Source organism: Hyposmocoma kahamanoa, unplaced genomic scaffold, assembly GCF_003589595.1.
Source record: "Hyposmocoma kahamanoa isolate Upper Pololo Valley unplaced genomic scaffold, ASM358959v1 98776, whole genome shotgun sequence".
Classification (NCBI taxonomy): Eukaryota; Metazoa; Arthropoda; class Insecta; order Lepidoptera; family Cosmopterigidae; genus Hyposmocoma; species Hyposmocoma kahamanoa.
Window position 1 is genome coordinate 1,237 of NW_020655676.1, and position 18,193 is coordinate 19,429.

At 42.7% G+C, this 18,193-nt stretch overlaps 1 protein-coding gene across 1 annotated transcript; it reads right to left on the reverse strand.

Annotated features, from left to right (window-relative positions):
- Positions 1 to 439: 439 nt before the first annotated feature.
- LOC113238903 (ATP-binding cassette sub-family A member 7-like) lies at positions 440 to 14,891 on the reverse strand (the record flags this gene model as incomplete). The annotated part of the gene is made up of 8 exons (XM_026475753.1): positions 14,741 to 14,891; positions 10,956 to 11,174; positions 9,202 to 9,293; positions 4,958 to 5,102; positions 3,779 to 3,901; positions 2,683 to 2,819; positions 1,793 to 1,940; positions 440 to 650 (listed from the first exon to the last, which is right to left on the reverse strand). Coding segments are annotated over exons 1-8 (1,226 nt in total), but the record flags the coding sequence as incomplete, so codon positions are not given.
- Between the last annotated feature and the right edge of the window lie 3,302 nt (positions 14,892 to 18,193).

An 18,193-nucleotide genomic window follows, 5' to 3' on the forward strand; every position in this document is an offset into this window, starting at 1 on the left:
TACCGGAGTTATCGCGTAACATACATACAAAAAAAAAAAGAAAAAAAAAGAACATACAGTCGAATTGAAAACCTCCTCCTTTTTTGAAATCGGTTAAAAAATAAATTCTGATCCGTTTGTAAAAAAAGTTTCGAGGTTTTTTTTGTGAAAATTTTTAGAAATCGTGTTTTTACACCATATTTATAGTAATCAGTGCATATCCTCAATTTTACTATATATTTTTTAATCTGATTGATTCAACAATTTCACTGATGCGGAATCAATCCAAGCCATTGCATATAGGTTAGGTTGTATCGCCATTAAGTCAAATCCCAAATTGGTCCAACCGAAAACCGAACCCAGGACCTCTTCGTCCGGCGTTCGCAGTGCAAACTGTTTCGCAACTAAGGTCTTCAACTTATATCAGGTCATTGGTAATAGTGGTGATCATACAGCTTACCAATGAGAAGTCATGATAATGGTACGACCCAGGGCCTGCCCTCGCCTGAGCGCTCTCCAGACGTATCTCCTGGTGGTAGCGTCGACGCCGGCAGTGGGCTCGTCCAGCAGTGTGACGGGCGCGCCCTGCGCCAGCGCCGCCGCTGCAGCCAAACGCCGCTTGCAGTCGCGGTTGTAGAAGCATACGCGCTCTTTGGCGTATCGCTCCAGACCTGTCGTTAAACCTTCTCCGGTTAGGAAAAAACAGAGACATCCAGCACGCCAACTTTGTAAGGTTTCTTGAGATAAGTGTCACAGATAGCAACACTGAAGACGTACCGTCGCAAATAATGGCGGATTTATATTTGTCAGACGTGTCGTGTCGCGACGCGGCAGAATGGTATCGGTTTCATACATTTAATATGGTGAAGTTTATATTAGTGTGTCGCAATGTGTGGTGATTGCTTGTGTTGTGTGACATCAGAAGCGATCCCGATCTGCGTCAGGACGGGTGAGGTGAGACAAGTGTGCACGCGCCGTGCTGTGTTGTGACGCGTCAGATATTGGGCACGTATGAACTCTAAGTGACCCAAGACGGTATTGCTCCAAAATATAGTCAGAACACGATATATAGATGTGAACGCTAAACCATCACGTCAGAGCGCATTACGACACGACACGTTAGACAAATATAATTCCGCCTTAAGGGGGCCACAGGAGCAAGAAGACTTAAAAATAATGCCGCACACACTCATGGCTCCGCTAGGGAAACCCTGTATTACGGGTGTCGTGAACGCACACATAGACAACCACAAATTACATCCAACTCACGAGAGAAATAAATGCAGGTCGTACAAACATTTCTTCCAGCCCAGGAATCGAACCCGGAACCTCTATGTGGCAGTCCAGCACGGTAACCGTTGGGCTACGACGAAAGTTAAACAAAAATGAAGTTATTATAAAGAACTCCGAGCAATTACAGTTGGTATTTCCCAAGATTGAAATCGTATACTAAGACAACCGTAAGAAGGGACAAACCCCTCCATCTTCCCGGTCATGGGAAGATGGAGGGGTTTGTCATTTGCCCAAACCTTTTCACTGGTTTTAGTTGCCACTTATGACACTTTAAGCCCATCTCTCGGCTTCTCGTCTGAACTTTAATAAGTGATTTTTTTACTACTATAAATATACAATAATAGTTTTGTCGAATTTCGATATTGCAAACGCGATCTTGAGGAAGCGTACTTTGACCAATCATGAACATTCCGCGCCCCAGTGCCTACGGGAAGATTGGTGAAAAACATTTCCCTCCCGCCTCTGACGTTTTCATCTATACCAAACGATATCTCGTTTCCTCTGATTCCTCAAAGCGTACCAACAGCTTTTATCCAGATGTCAACCTCTTTGGTAATAGTGTCTCCTGACCAGCCGCGCAGTTTGAGCAGCAGTGCTAGATTGTCCCACCCAGACAGGAACAGGTCCAGTCCGAAGAACTGCCGACAGTACCCTAAAGACAGCAAGTACTGTGGAACAAGGGAGATTTGTATATGTTACTAGAATTTCATCACAAATGGGAAAATGCCTAATATTGCTATTGAAAAAAAATATTCTTCGTACTTGCTATTGATGTGCCGTAAAAAGAAATACCATAAGTACTATGGGTACTTTGTTTTAGGAATTATAATTACGTATTAATTTTAAATTGAAAGATTAGATTTTATTTACAATATAATTCTTCTCGTCCGCAATACCGCAGTCCTTGAAGACTAAAGTCTTCGAGAAGTGCATGATCCGTAGAAGAACGAAAGTCACCGACATAGCTCGAAGGATTAGCATGTTGAAGTGACAGTGGGCAGGGCACATAGCTCGTAGAACTGACGGCCGTTGGGGCAGAAAGGTTCTCGAAAGGAGATCACGAACCGGAAGGCGTTCAATAGGACGGCCCCTTACTAGAAGGATGGATGATCTGGTAAGAGCGGCGTGTAATCGATAGACGCACGTCCCGTCCGATCGGCTAGTCGGGAAATCTGAGGGGAGGCCTATGTTTAGCAGTGGACGTCTTCCGGTTGATATGATGATGATGATAAGATAATTTCAAGTATCAAAAATATGCTATTGTGAAATAATTCTGTTATTAACTTACTATTCAATGGCTCTAAAGGTTCAATCTAAAGGTTCAATGTCGCAACATACTATTAAATAGTCCTAAAATAAAAAAAAGCATCGAGACAGTAAGAAGACGGGTGTTCAAGAAATACTAGGTACTTGTTGTCTGTGGCACAAAGTAAGGCAGTGTCTGTTGGCGAATACTTGTCCCCGAGTTGCGTGATCCTCGCTGGTGATTGTGCGGAACGTGCTCGACTTGCCCGCGCCGTTCACGCCCAGCACGCCAAAGCACTCGCCTGAAAATACTTATGCATGTAGAGTTGTATCGTCACCTTGTTGCGAAATTTGAAGCAAAAGACGTTGGGCTGCGTCTAGAGACAGAACGATACAATATGTTTTAATTTATTTACTTATCAAATCTTCTAGCACTTTAGCTTATTGAAACTAATTTTAACTCTCTCCCCCACACGCGTCAAATCGGTCTATTGAAATCTGGTTGTTTTAAATGTTTTATATTTTATTAATGTAACGAATAGCGGAAACTTGTGGCATTGCTTGAAAAATAAAGTTTTCAAACACCGCCCACGGCGAAGATAACCTCAAGGCGTGAATTACTGAGGATGTGAACGCTATATATTGAGATGTACCGAAAAATGGCCGAAAACTTAAGGAACCGACTACATCAGTGCTTTTAAAGGCCGTCATCTTGTCGAGATTGTATTCAAAACTTGAAAAAGTTATACATAACAAGAATAAAGAAGGTACTAACGCAATTATTTATGATTAGAACGTCAATAATACTTCGACTTCTTAGGTTTTTGCGATTGTTAAAAACACATAGGAAATGAAGGTATTTAAATTGCGTAAATATATTTATTTTTATCGAGTTCTTAGGTTTTCGCGATTGTTACACATAGGAAATGAAACTATTTTTCCGGATTTAAATCGCGTATATTTGTTTTTTCAAACAAACCAATGTTTCGGGACCTTTACAGGTTGGTAGTCTAGCGCATTTACTTGTTAAATTGTATGTACCTTCACAATCAATCGGTAAAACTGTTGACATCAACAACATTTATACAATTAACTACTTTCACAATCTGTCGGTAAAACTGTTAAAATCTACTATTCAACATTTTTCGAAAACTGGCAACCCTGCAAACGTCATTTTACTCTGCTTTCAATAAAGACTGTTGACTGACTGTGTGTGCGTTATTTTTCAGCAATCATAAACTAAATTAGGAGATAACATTACCTCTTTTAACCGAAAAGCTAACACCCTTGACGGCGTTGCATTTCTTGACGTGACCGCATCCAATGCTCACGTAGTTTTTGTGCACGTCTCCGATCAACATTGCGTCGGTAGCTTGCGCCTGCGCTGCAATGAATAGAGCTTTATTAGAATAAGTTTTAATACAAAAGACCACACTTTTAGTATTAATTAAAGCAAATTATTTGAACTTGAACGGGATTCCATGCCTGCAGATTTATTTCTTGAACCACACACTACATTACTCTCATACAATTCTAAAAATACCTACTGTAGTATGTTCTTATGGGGTGCAATGGGGAAGAACTACCCCTAATAGGCACGTAGTCGAGGACCCGTACACTCGTTCCAATTAGGAAGCGGCTCAGGGTGCAACAACTACGTGTTACGTTCTAAAGCGGAGTTCCAAATAGGACGCCGCGCTAGAAGCGTAGCACAGTGCAGTAGGTTCAACGGTAACGATCTAAAGCGGAGTTCCAAATAAGGAAGCAGAGCTAGATGCGTCGTAAGTTGGATTACATTCTTTGATTCCATTCATGTTCGCATCGCCGCCAATAGTCATTCCGCGAGGGAAAATCTTAACACCGCGATGCAGAATTTGCGATTTCGCCGCCAATGCCATCTAGCGGTGCGTGACGGAACTAATATGAGTTGTTGCCTGTTATGTGATTTTGTTACACTACGTTATTATAATAGCCTACTAAATCTGACTAATTAAACCAGGCCCTCACTACGAAGAGCTCAGAGAGTGTGTAGTCGTGCGGAGTCGAATGCTCATAAATGAAAGACGTTGTATGAGAGCTTGTGCCGACGACGTCTGTACACTCAGCGGTAGGCACATCGCGGAACTTCGAGCAAGTGACGGAGCCCTGCTTGAACGCTTTAACTTGAGTCTTTTCAAGACGAAAGTAAATAGATATTATTTAGGAGTGCATGCTCCATCGTCGACCCCATCGTCAGTTTCCATCAGGTGAGATGTTTGTTTTAATTTGTAAGATGGATGTTTCCATCAAGACGTCAAAAAAAAAATTGTTACGCTGCCTCGTAAAGTGAATTATTATGACGTTTTAGAAGCTTATAGCAACAAAGTTATACCTACTCTCGACCAGAAAATTCGTAATTTTCGACAGAAAGAATTCATCATCGTGCTTTCAAATTACTTACACAACGCAATGTTCTTGCTAACGTAACTTTCTTCGGCTAGAACCATTTTATCGTTGTAATGCTTCTGCGGCCTGACATATTTCATGTTCACCAACTTATCTCGCCATTGATTCAAGTAGCCATGTTGAGCCAGGAGTACGAATATCTGGAAGATTATTACTAATTACAGGTTTCTCACCACCACGGTACGAGTTCTTTTATTTATTTTTGAACAATCTTTCTGATGAATTATGTGATTTTCATATAGGCCACTATTCTAGAAAACCATCGATATAATTTTAAACTTTTGCCTTCTCCTTAGCAGAAAGAATTGAAATAATTATTTCTACATTTGACTAATATTACGCTTATAGAAGGGTTTTATAAAAATATTTTCAGGTACACCTACGATTGAACAATTAAATAAATCGCTTTGTAATCATGGGCACTAATTCTGGAACAAGCCGCCGGAAGGAGGTTTTAAAAAAGGCAATTTGTGTCCTTTATATTACAAGATTTAATTAATAAAAGTACCATATCGATGCCTTACTTTCTCTACCACGTGTCTTACAAAGGGTTATTATTGAGGACATGGCAAAAATTTCTTATCAAGGGCGTTAATTTCGATGCATTACTTTAAGAATAAGTAAAAGCCAGCGTGTGAATATAAAGGAAATATGACGTGAAGTCAGTCTGCAAAATTCATTGACTTACAATTATATGGACGTCGGGTCCGCGCTAAAAAGTATCCGCACGTGTAAGGCACTAAAATCGTATACAGAGCGCCAAACTCCGCTTTAGTCTTCATTTGTTCGACTGACAGCGCGATACTGCGATGACATTACAATTTAAATTTCGAATAGGTCGACTTGGGACATTTTTTTTCGTGGTTTTTGTATTAGACCCGTCGTCCATTTATTTGTAAGTCAATGGCAAAATTATATACACAATGCATATGTTGCATTTTAGTTACTTTGTCCTTTAAGATACGAGTTTGAGAAAGTAAGGCGACGATATGGTACTGGCAGAAAATCTGCACTGTTTGATTTCTCTCGGTCTACAGTTTTTGGTCAGACGAGCGTAATTTTGTGAGTCGCGTAGTTTGAGTTGCGTGGTTTGCGCTGCATTCGGTTTCATATAAAGGTACGGTTTGTTTCACACGACGACGCAAAATGAGTTATGTGCCGACTCACGGGCGTAATAGAAGTAATAAATCCTAGTAACACCTTAGGCCATACTGTATTTCGAAAGAAAAGCCATACAGATAGATATCTTAATGGTAATTCCCATCACCATCCTAGCCAGTTAGCTACCGTGGGCAAATCTTTGTTTCAGAGAGCACATGGTGTCTGCGACAGTAATCATCTGGCAGGGGAACTTCAGCATATAAAGCAAGTCCTACATGCGAATAAGTTGAAGACGCCAATGCCGCAGGCCTCGTGTGAACCACCAACAGTCGAGCGAAGACCTGGCATTTTATCTTACGTGAGAGGTGTTACAGACAAGATAGGAAGAGTCCTCAGAAGTGCGTCTATCAAGACCTATTTCAAGCCCCTGAGGAAGATTTCTCAGTTCCTGAGACCCGTGAAATGTAACATCCCCTTACAGGATGCACGAGTTTACAAGCTTCACTGTGAGTGCGCTCTCTCTTATATTGGACAAACTAGGCGAAGTATTTGTACCCGCGTCAAAGAACTTATAGCTGATGTCAAACACCGTCGCGTAAACAAGTCTGCCGTCTGCGAGCATGTCATGGATAAACCTACACATTCAATGAAGTTTGACAGACCCCAGGTCCTTGCAAAAGAAGTCCGTTATCTACCTAGGATGCTGCGAGAGGCCATTGAAATTAAAAATCATCCTAATTTCAACAAGAAAGATGGTTTCTCCGTACCACCAGTTTGGAATCCAGTATATCCTCTGATGAAAAATCCCAAACAAACAAAAAACTACAGTACTAGTTAATATGTTTTAGTTTATTCTAATTTCTATTATTAATTAATAATATATTGAACTTTGTAAAAAATCATTCAATAAAATAATTTGTAAAACTTAATGTAGCGTAAATTGGAATGTTTTCTTTGTAAAATTAAAAATAAGGTATTTAATTAAAAACTATTGAAACTGGTTGAAGACCGTACCACCTCAGTCAACCGTGACCATGGAACTCACAAAATTACGTTCGTCTGGCGTCACCCTATGGTGAGTCAGGGCCATTTTAACACAAACATAAGTACATCAAATTTTATTAGTTCTCGCATTATTTGTTTATTTCTCTCACAGTATGTGTTTTATATAAAGGTGTATAGTTTCTATACTGGATGTGTATAGAACAATTTTACTAAAAATAATCAGTTGTTCTACATTTGAACTTAAAATAATGACTATAAGAGTAAATCTTAAGAGAGATTACACTTAATAAAGTTGTTTGGTATTAAGACGGTTTTAAAATTTTGACTTGAGTGAAATAAGTCTATAAGAACAATTTCTTTTTTCTAAAACCATTTACAGAGAACTATTATCTAAATCAATTCCATATTAAGACTGTTTATAGATATAACAGCTTTAAGGCGTATAATGTGTGCTCCAGAGTGGTCTTTCGCAATCACTGTTGGTACGCGGCGTCATTGTGAAGGGTTACTACAGGTAACACACGTTACAAATATTTTGGTCACATAAAAGTACACGTTTTATTTACAGTACATTTTATTTGTTGATTCTTTGATCCTTTGCAGTAATTTACTAATTTTGTTGTGATTAAACGGAATTAATAAATGAATGAATAAATTTTTTGTTTAAGTCACTTTTAAGGGATTTTGCAATATTAAGGAAGAATTAATTACAACACCTATATTTTGTCGGCGATGGTATATCCTCCTAAGCTGCCTACCTTTTACATAGGGCGCACTATACCTAAGTTTCCGGAACTGGCCACTTAGATAAACCATATTTAAAAAGTAATTGCAACATTTGAAAAAAATGGATCTCCTTGGCTGTAGAATACAGTTTGTTTCATCTGATTGTCACTTGTTTTTACATTGTGGCGTCATTTTAGAAATTGGTTATCTACATCACCATGGATTTAACTTGTGAAAATTTCGTAGTATGATTTTCTACGGCTTTAAGTGTAATTTAACAGCTCAGCGGAGCGTCTCTCGGCCTCAAACTGCTTTTGGCGATGAAGCACCATGCAAGACGACTATTTATAGCTGGTTTGCAGAATTCAAGCGCGGTCGTGTGAATCTCAGTGACAAATTTCGTGATGGTCGCTGTCCACTGCTGTGAACAACAAAAACATCGATGCTGTGCGCCGTATGATCGAAACAGACAGGCATGTGCATCATTCGGGCATCTTTAGGCATAAGCATGAGTCAAATACAATCAATACTACACAAACATTAGAGTGTGAAAAAGCTGTGCTATCGGTGGATCCTACACAATTTGACTATGGCTCAAAAAACGGATCGCGTCACTTGGTGCAATGTCATGCTTACCAGATTCAACAAAGGGGCGTCAAATTTGGTGTAGGTACTATGTCCTATGTACTATGTACAGGTGACGAAACATGGATTTATAGTTACAATCCCAGAACAAAGCAGCAATCGAGCGTATGACTCTTTCGAGATGAGCCGAAACCAACCAAAGTGGAGCGCGTGCAAAAGTGCCTCTAAGCGGATGATTGCTTCTTTTTGCAATAAAACTGGTTACACGGGGCTACTGTTGCTTTGAAGAATCGTTGTACCGTGAATAGTGATTGGTACACGACCATTTGTACTCCGTAAAAATAACCGTAAACGCCGTATCATCTTGCACCACATTAATGCCAGTTCTCACACGGCCAGATTTTTGAAGGTGAACAACGTTGACCTTATGAGCCATACCGCATACAGCTATGGTACAGCCCCGACCTGGCACCCTGTGAATTTTATTTATTTCCAAAAATTAAGAACCAGTTACGCGGTCAACCATTTTCATCACCCGAAGAGGCTGTCGAAGAGTATGAAAAATATGTTTCAGAGATTGTCACGGAATAGTGGCATAAATGTTTTCAAAATTGGTACATAAGTATGAAAAAGTACATTAAAGCTAACGGAGAGTAGTTTGAGATACAATAAATTTATTTCTGACCATTTATAGTATTTTTTCTGTTTCATTCCGTAACTTATAGTGCGCCACACGTAGTATAGAAAGCAGTACTAGTTTACAGTAGAAATATGTAGGTAAGGCGATGGTATCTATCCAGCTAGTGATGGTTAGACACTTACCATGTATAAACAAGTTTGAAGTAAGAGTATTAGCAAGGGTGCCCCGGGTTTTCCACTGTCGATACAGAAGTAACATTCTGGATTTCTCTGTTCTGAAGCAAACAACACAATATAGTTTGAGTAGGCTGAGTTTGTTTATGTTTTAAGCTTACGAGAGTACAAGACGTAACAAGACCAACTCGGAGCTGTCAAATCAAAGAGTTTTGTTCGTCGTTCTTGTTTCTAATCCTGTATGCTATTAAAACGGAGAAGAGAACACAAATATATTAATTTATGTATTATAGTTTTTATCACTAATTGGTCATTTAAGATTTAAATTTAAATCTAAGTCTGTTACGACAAGAGCAGAATAAGAACAAGAACAGTAAAGGTGTCTACAGATTTTTGGCGGTCGTTACTGTCACATGCTAGCGATCGCTAATTATTATTAGGTTAAAATCGAAGAAATTTGTAGGCACCTACGCCTAATTTTCTTTCGATTATCCGTTGCTTGTTTACATATTTACTCGATTTTGTCTGATCACTAGTCTTGATCGACAAATAATGCGCAGTCGATCATCTGTTGCTTACATATCTACACGATTTTGTCTGTTACTTACATGCGTGATCACAAGTGTCGATTGGTTTCGATCGATAAATATTGCTCTCTTGATCGTCTGTTACTTAAGTATTAAGTATTTACTCGATTTTGTCTGATCATACGTAGAAAAACGATGTCGATCGTCTGTGGCTTCCACTTACTCGTTTTCTTTGATCACACTATCGAGCAGTAGCAGTAGAGCTCCTTGTGAAAGAGTTCGTCCAGGGAAGTACTGCCACTTTACCTATTTCAGCCGACAAGCAGTAAAGTCAGCAATACTGCGTTCCGGTGTGAAGGGTAAGGGTGTTGGTGAAATTACAGGCACGTGGGACTTGTCAACTTACTGACTGGGTACGGTTGTACCCGCCGAAATGGGTTTTGTCGGAGGGCTCTAGTAGCCGTGGTCGATTTCATCCCACGGTGAAGCTAAGAGGAACTCACTGGCCGGCCGATGGAGCTAGGCTGGCCCGAGGAGGAGGGCGTACCGCGCGGGTTCGTCTTGATCTAGGCCGAGCGGGTCCGCGCGGACGCATGCGGGGAGGAGGGTCGCGGGGAAGAGACGTGTCGGTGTGTCGTCACTCGTCCTATCCTCCGCGACTCTGGCGGGGCTGCACCACTTAGGGTGCAGATGCAGTGGCGGTGGGGCCGCGTGAGAAGAGACGTGTCGGTGTGTATTTGCCACTCGTCCTATCCTCCGCGGCCGAATTTGGGCGATTGGCCCGTGTGGTGGGCGCTCCAAAGGACTCTCTACGGAGAGTCCACGTGGATGCACGTAGGGTGTTGCGGCGGAGCCTACCAACAGATCCGCCGCGGGGGCGGGGGAGCATCCTCGGAACTTCACAGTTGAGGAGATGTTGTCCTGGCCCCATGGCCCCTGGTTAGCGGACTCGGGTCTCTACCTGCAGCTGAGAGGAGGAATACCCCGAGGGTTTTCGAACAAAAATGTGTAGCCTGATGTGCCATTGTCCGTACATGAGCGTCTGAATTTCACATCAATTTGTAGATAAATATTCACTCCTTATTTTCCTACCTTTCGTTTGCAATTGTTTATAAAAACAACAATGTTATGGAGGATCAAAACAAAAAGTTGCAACTGTACCCAGTCTACCCTACACATATCGCTTCTTCTCCGCTTTGATGGGAAATGGATCCAAAACAAAACAATGGGACTCACTACAACATGCATCATTTAACTGTTGTGTTCCGTTACACATGTTCAAGGCGCACTGGGCGTTCCACTGAGCACTTCTGCCTCCTCTGTAGAAAGCCAGCAGCGCCGCGTGTGGTGGCATAAATATTTCGGAAGTCCAAATAGGTATATCATAAAGTATTACACTAAATCGTATATTGAATCCAGAATCGTCTAATATCGAAGCGATCGCCGGCAATATGCCTGTCGGAGAACAATTGAATTAGTCAATAGTCTTATTATAATTACTGAAGAAATAAAGAAAAAAAAAGAAAAGTGTCTTATGTTTCGATTACTATCAGAACCAGTGTTGCCAGGTCAAATCTGAAAAAATCGGAAGATATTGCACAGAAAAAATAGTAGATTGAGGAAAAAAAACCAGGACATGCTGAACTTACACCGTAGTGTTTGGAACACTTTGATTTACAAGTATAAATATCATTGCCTTTAATCGTAAGTCAGCCCGTGACCACGGCCAGTGCAACCTGGCCGAAATGTTGGGAAACTAGGTGTGACATATACCTATTCGTGTGTAAACGCGTTTATTCCCGTTTCCGAATGTAAGTATACTGTTAATCGATTTTCTGCAAACACCTAATGTTTTTGATGTTATCTTACAATGTTGGTATCTGACAATAAAAGTTGTATTTGGATAATAATACCATAGATGTCACTTCCCCGCATTTTCCAGACCTGTGATTAACAAATATGTCAAAGAAATACCAAAAAAAAATTAAAGGATGGTGTTCTATGATTTGACCAAATTGTAAAGTTGCAAAAACTCCGACAAATGTTCAATATGTTCAGAGAGTCACAGTTGAGATTACGTTAATGCTAAATGTATGCACGTAAAAGATTTTTAGTGAATGCATTTATGGACCAGCTCAAAAAACATCATTCAGTGGAGTGCATATAGTACCTATTTTATCCAATAAGAACAGTTTACAACATTTTTTATTGAATGTGCTTTACACTTTCATTCCAAAAACATAAAGTACGACGTCGTAAATGGAACTAAATTAGATATAAGATCAATATTACTTTAATGTTAAAGTCGCGTCATAGTACCTACCAGTTGTGTGAATGAATACTCACAAAGCTGTCAATAAAACATCATAGTTTTAACATTATAATAGACTTACTATAAGTGCGTCATGATACGAAAAGTCAATGTAAGGCTCAACTCACACTGGCGCAGAGTCCTTCCCAGAGAGATTCCATATTTGCTAAACACAAATTTGTACTTTAATAATTGGAAAATATAGATGAATATGCTATAGGCGAAAAACATGACGCGTCACGACGCTTCGACTCTGCGCCAGTGTGAGTTGAGCCTTAGGTTAAAGTAATATTGTCTTAAGAGGTTGTCATAGGCACCCAGAACTGCGCGCGGGAAAGCCTGCACGGCAATCGTGCGCTTATTACCTGTTTGAAATATTTTAAGCTAACGTTCTTTCGCGTGCGATTACACGTGTTCGTTTTTGTTACAAGGGAATGAGCGTTCGTGTAAAGGCTAATAGCGCAGGATACACGCGCACACGTTTGCTGTATCACGTGTGATAAGGTGCTTAGGTAAAGCCCGCTATTGTCAATACGCGTTGAGTCAATCACCGCTCGAAAGCAAGCTGCGGAATTTCGATCACAGACCTTCCGGCGGTAACCGTCTCCAAGTAGTAACCAACAGAATTACTTAACACTAGTCTAATTTAGGGATTCTTTTAAAATTAGAGCCTCGTAGAATGATACCTGCTTTAATCGTACGGATTTAACTTAGAGCGAACAGACGGTGTTGACACAGGCCTGAAACGAAACGTGGCATTGACGGGTTATTTATCCTTATTCCCCTTTTAGGTTAAAGATATACTTGGAAAACGTCAACCTAAGAGATCTATGGGATACCATGCCCAAAATAAGTACATGTTTAGTAGCAGTAGAGCTCCATAGGAAAGAGTTCCTCCAGGGAATAACTGCTACCTATCTTACCTACTTCTGCAGCCAAGCAATAATGTGAGCACTAGGCTGCTAACAGATGGACTGCATGTTTGTAGTTAATGCGCAAAGTCAATTTGTTAGCAGCCTTACAGGCACAGGGCCTTATCAACGTATGTCTCAGGGTGACGGGCGCAGTGGCTGTGCCCCCAGATCTTTGCGATTTCAAGCCCTTAGCAGCACTGCAACTGTTATGTGTAGGCGTGTCGCTTACCATCAGGCGCACAACTAGCTCTATAGAAAAATTAGTTATTAAATAACATTAAGGGCGCATCTACCTATGAAGCTTTTTACACAAAGATACCAAAAATGACTTCTGAATTCGTCCCTACATTGGAGTATATAGTTGATTGTAGATGTCAATTATTATTTTATGATTAATGACAATCCAATTAATCCCACCAACAAAAACAATGGCGAAAAACGAAATTATAATCTTATTAATAGTTACTGCGTGAGCAATGAGCTTTACATATCGTAAAAAATAAATTTAGGTAGCATAAGACGAATCACGAATCGAAACGATATCGTGATATTTGACCAATCTCGAAATCTCGAGCGTTTCAACTCGCACTTTCAAAACCGCGTGTTCATGATTGGTCGAGAGTGCAATATGAACCATTGTATACCTTATAATTTGATTTATGTTTCCTAATTAGGTGGAATATGTTGATATTATTACATTATTATGTTTATTATTAGTTATTATACCTTTTTCTTTTGCATCGCGCATTGATGGCGGAATGAGAGAGCTTGAACAAGTGCAAAGTCTCAAGTTAAGTCGGTAGTACCTACGTCTGCTGTTATTGCTCGTCTTAAGGTTCAGAGAAGTGTTTATAGCAATCAATTATGATTTATGTTTCTTTCACTAAACAAAAATTCTGTTAATGAAATTTTTATTGAATTGATATTCAATTATTTTTTGTGAAATTACTCCACTAATTTGTTATAATTATTAATACAAAGATCGAACACTCAGAAAAAACACTCAGAAAAAATTCCTTCGATCCGGTCGAAGGAATGATAAATCTGTCATAGATTTCTCATAGATGGCGCTACGACTAAAAAGTCGTTGAAAGACCAAGTACAAAGACACGACGCAAGCACATAGAAGAATTCGTGAGGTCCGTTGGTTCGTTCCGTGGCTTAGTTGGTATAGCGTCTGCCACGGTATGCAAGAAGACGTCGGTTCGAATCCGATCGGATCGAAGGAATTTTTTCTGAGTGTTCGATCTTTGTATTAATAATTATAAAAAATTCTGTTGTAAAGATCCATAGGTCGCAGTCGCATATCCAGCTCGAAAGACCTATATGTTGAAGAGCGCGTAGAATCCATAGGTCGCTGGTTCATATCCAGCTCGAAGGACCAAAATTTGTTGTAACGATCCATAGGTCGCTGGTTCATACCCGGCTCGAAGGACCAAAACGATGCAGGAGCCAATACTGCCCTATACTATTGACGTCTAATTGTTTAAATAGATAGATACCTTAAATAATACAAGGTTTATTGGTAAAGACACAAGCTAGATGAGGCTTTGTATCTCTTACGTTGTAGTTAAGTTGTTAAATTGATTTTAAATTTATTTTTGGTTAAGTTGATGACGTGGATTTGAAAAGGGAGCGCAGGGCGCTGTCTGTCCGCTGCAATATGCTGGCTCGCAGGTTTGCACGGTGTACAAAAGAGGTGAAGACGACGCTTTTTAAAGCTCTCTGTCAGTTCTTCTACACGTGCAGCCTGTGGATTAGTTACATGCGGAGGGCATATAGCGCTCTGCGCGTACAATACAACGCGTTCAGGGCGCTGATGGGGCTGGGGCGCTGCTGTAGCGCGTCCGGTATGTTCTGCGCGGCGCGGTTGGATGGCTTCCACGCCATAATGCGGCAGCGCTGCGCTTCCACGCTGCTCCGTGTGCGTGTCAGCCCTAACACCATTCTGAACACGGTTGCACGCAGGTGGGACAGTCCAATTATTGAACATTGGCTGAGTCCACATAAACGTTAGATTAACATGTATTACTAACACTAGTTACATAACAATTATGATTGTATACTAACAAAATATGGATTATTTTTATCTGAAATAAATTACAATATTATTATTATTGTTTTAGACTCTCGCCTCTCCCAAGGCTTGAAAGATTAATTTTGAATTTTTAAATCGGAGAGGCGGTATTTCCCGGCAATGGCACAGTCGGCCGGGGTCAGGGACTCAGGTCCAAGAACCGGCGAACAATACGTGCCGTATCGAGGAGGATCGCCCTCTGCATTTGTGCTGGAAGCGACACGCCACAGAAATCCAACCGCCTCAAGCTGTTAGAAAGGCTGACTGGAATTAACCCATTTGCAGACAAAGCAATTGGGATTATTTCAGTGGAGGCCACATCCCACATGTCGGTGATCTCGTGCGCCAGGTCGAGATACTTCCGGCGTTTCTTGGTTTCAGCTTTCACGAGACCCTCGTTATGCGGGATGGTGACGTCCAAATACCCTCGACTGCGATCGATCCAATATCACAATCAGGATTTTCGCAAGAATAGTCCTGTCCGTGATAATAGATCGATCCCAATAGATTTTGGTGCGGTCATTTTTAAGTATTGGCTCCGGTGAATTTTGAGCCGTGGGGCGACGGCTTAAGAATACATTGTCGCCTCCCCATACATGCCCGTGGGGGTCGTAAGAGGCGACCGAGGGCGTCACAAGTGTCCATCTGCTTAGCGTTGTGGTAGGCTTTGTGCCGACTGGATAGCGACCACAGTACACACGGCGGAAAACCCTCCACAGTGAAACGCTTTTGCGAATCGCGTTCAGGGATCAGTTGGTGTACATCCAGTGCACGTGGAGTTTTCGGCGCGGTATCTGGGAGGACTGAGGCGGATATTCGCCATGTCACTTGTTGGGGGATATCTAGTTGACCTGCCGCCCAGGGAGACCCGTAGAAACGGTTGTCCGCTGGCCGCCCGCGGTACAGTACAGGGGCCCAATAGGGACTAACTACCCCTAGAGGCTGCCCCACCATGCCGCGCATAATCTTGGGGTAGGTCGTCGTGCCGGTTAGTGACCGGAATATGGGGTCCCGGCGGCATATCCCGGGGGGGTACGGGGGCCCTTCCGTTCGGCGGGTCAGCCGGCTATCCTTCAAAAGATCAATGGCATGTATTGCAGTTCCCCTCGTTTTTCTTCTTCGGTGCGGTGCCGAAGGCTTCACCTCTTCACACTACCGTCCTTCTTACCCACCATGACAGCGCAACATAAGAATGCAGATCGTTCAGCGGTGCCTAATCCCCCCACCGCGTTTATTATTGAGTTCGCTAACATCCGCGGACTCCACTCCAACCTCAAAGCTGTCCGCCATCACCTCGAGACAGCCCGGCCTGCCCTGCTTTTCCTGACGGAGACGCAGATCCGCCGTCCGAATGATATGAGTTACTTGAACTACCCCGGCTACTCGCTTGAGGAAAACTTTCAGGCCAAAGCCGGGGTATGTGTATATATTCGTTCGGATGTGTGCTGTCGCCGTCTGCGCTGCCTGGAGGACCCCTCCTTTTCCACTATGTGGGTGCTCGTAGAATCTAGTTGTTCAGCAAGAGTCTTCGCGTGCTTATATAGATCCCACAGTGGGGATGCGGAGACAACTAGGCTCTTTGACCAACTGAGCCAGGCGACTCTTGACGCGCAGGCGCAGTTCCCATCTGCGGAGATGGTCGTGTTGGGGGACTTTAATGCTCACCATGAATCATGGTTAAGTTCCCTCAAGACTGACCATGCAGGAAGAACTGCCCACGCTTTCGCTCTCACGCATGACTTGACCCAACTAGTAACCCAGCCCACCCGGGTTCCAGACACATCGGATCATGCACCCTCTTTGCTTGACCTTCTGCTCGCGAGTCACCCTACCTACTATACAGTATCAGTCAGCGCCCCCCTGGGAAGTTCTGATCACTGTTTGGTTGGGTGTAAGGTTTCCCAAATGCCTCCAACTAAGCTGAAGGAGGTCACTCGTCGCATTTGGCACTACTCGTCGGCGGATTGGGATGGTATGCGCGACTACTTTGCGTCCATCCCTTGGTTGCAGCACTGCTTTGCGGGAAAGGATGCCTCAGCAGCTGCCGATGCTGTTGTCGATGAGATTGGAACGGCTATGGATTACTACATACCGTCTTCCAGTGTCATCGCCAATCGCAGAGGACGCCCTTGGTTCAATCGCGAATGCATGGACGCTGTTAGTGAGAAACAGGCTGCATATCGTGGTTGGATCAGGGGTCGTGTAACAAAGGATCCCAACCTTGCGTCCCTTAAAGCAGCCTATAACAAAGCAACCAAGTCTTGCAGGAGGGCTTACATAAGAGCGGATGCCCAGCGCGTTTCACGGATTGGCCAGAAGCTGGTAGCCCATCCCACCGGTAGCCGTGCCTACTGGAGCCTGGCCAAAGCCGTGCAGTCCAATTTTTGTCGTTCGTCGCTGCCGCCTTTGAGGTATCCCGATGGACTTTTGGCCTATGGCCCCGAAGAGAAAGCTAATTTATTGGCCGACCTTTTTGGGGCTAACTCGCGCATTCACGACCAAGATGCGCAACCGCCGTCAATTCCCCACTGCGGAGTCACAATGCCTGATATAGTTATCAGACAATGTGATGTCCGCAAGGAATTGCAGACTCTTGACGTGCGGAAAGCCTATGGTCCGGATGGGATACCTCCTATCGTCCTTAAAAGGTGTGCGGCGGAGTTGTCTCCCGTACTGACGCGCTTATACCGCCTCTCATACCAATCTGGTAACGTGCCCCTAGCTTGGAGGGAGGCCAACGTGCAACCTATCCCCAAGAAAGAAGATCGGTCTGATCCGACAAACTATCGCCCAATAGCTGTCACTTCAGTGCTCTGCAAAGTGATGGAGCGGATTCTAAATATCCAGATAATCCGGCACCTGGAACGTCACTCCATTCTTAATGATCGGCAGTATGGGTTTCGGCCGAACCGATCAACGGGTGACGTTCTAGCGTATCTAATGCATCTCTGGGGTGAAGCTATCGACAAACAGGGCGAAACCTTAGCGATAAGTCTGGATATTGCTAAGGCCTTTGATCGGGTCTGGCACCGTGGTCTCCTCTCCAAGCTTCCGGCATATGGTCTTCCCGGCCGCCTTTGTGAGTGGATCTCCGGCTTTCTGCGCGAGCGAAGATTGCGTGTCCTTGTTGACGGAGGCACTTCGCGGCTCGTGACAGTTAATGCTGGGGTGC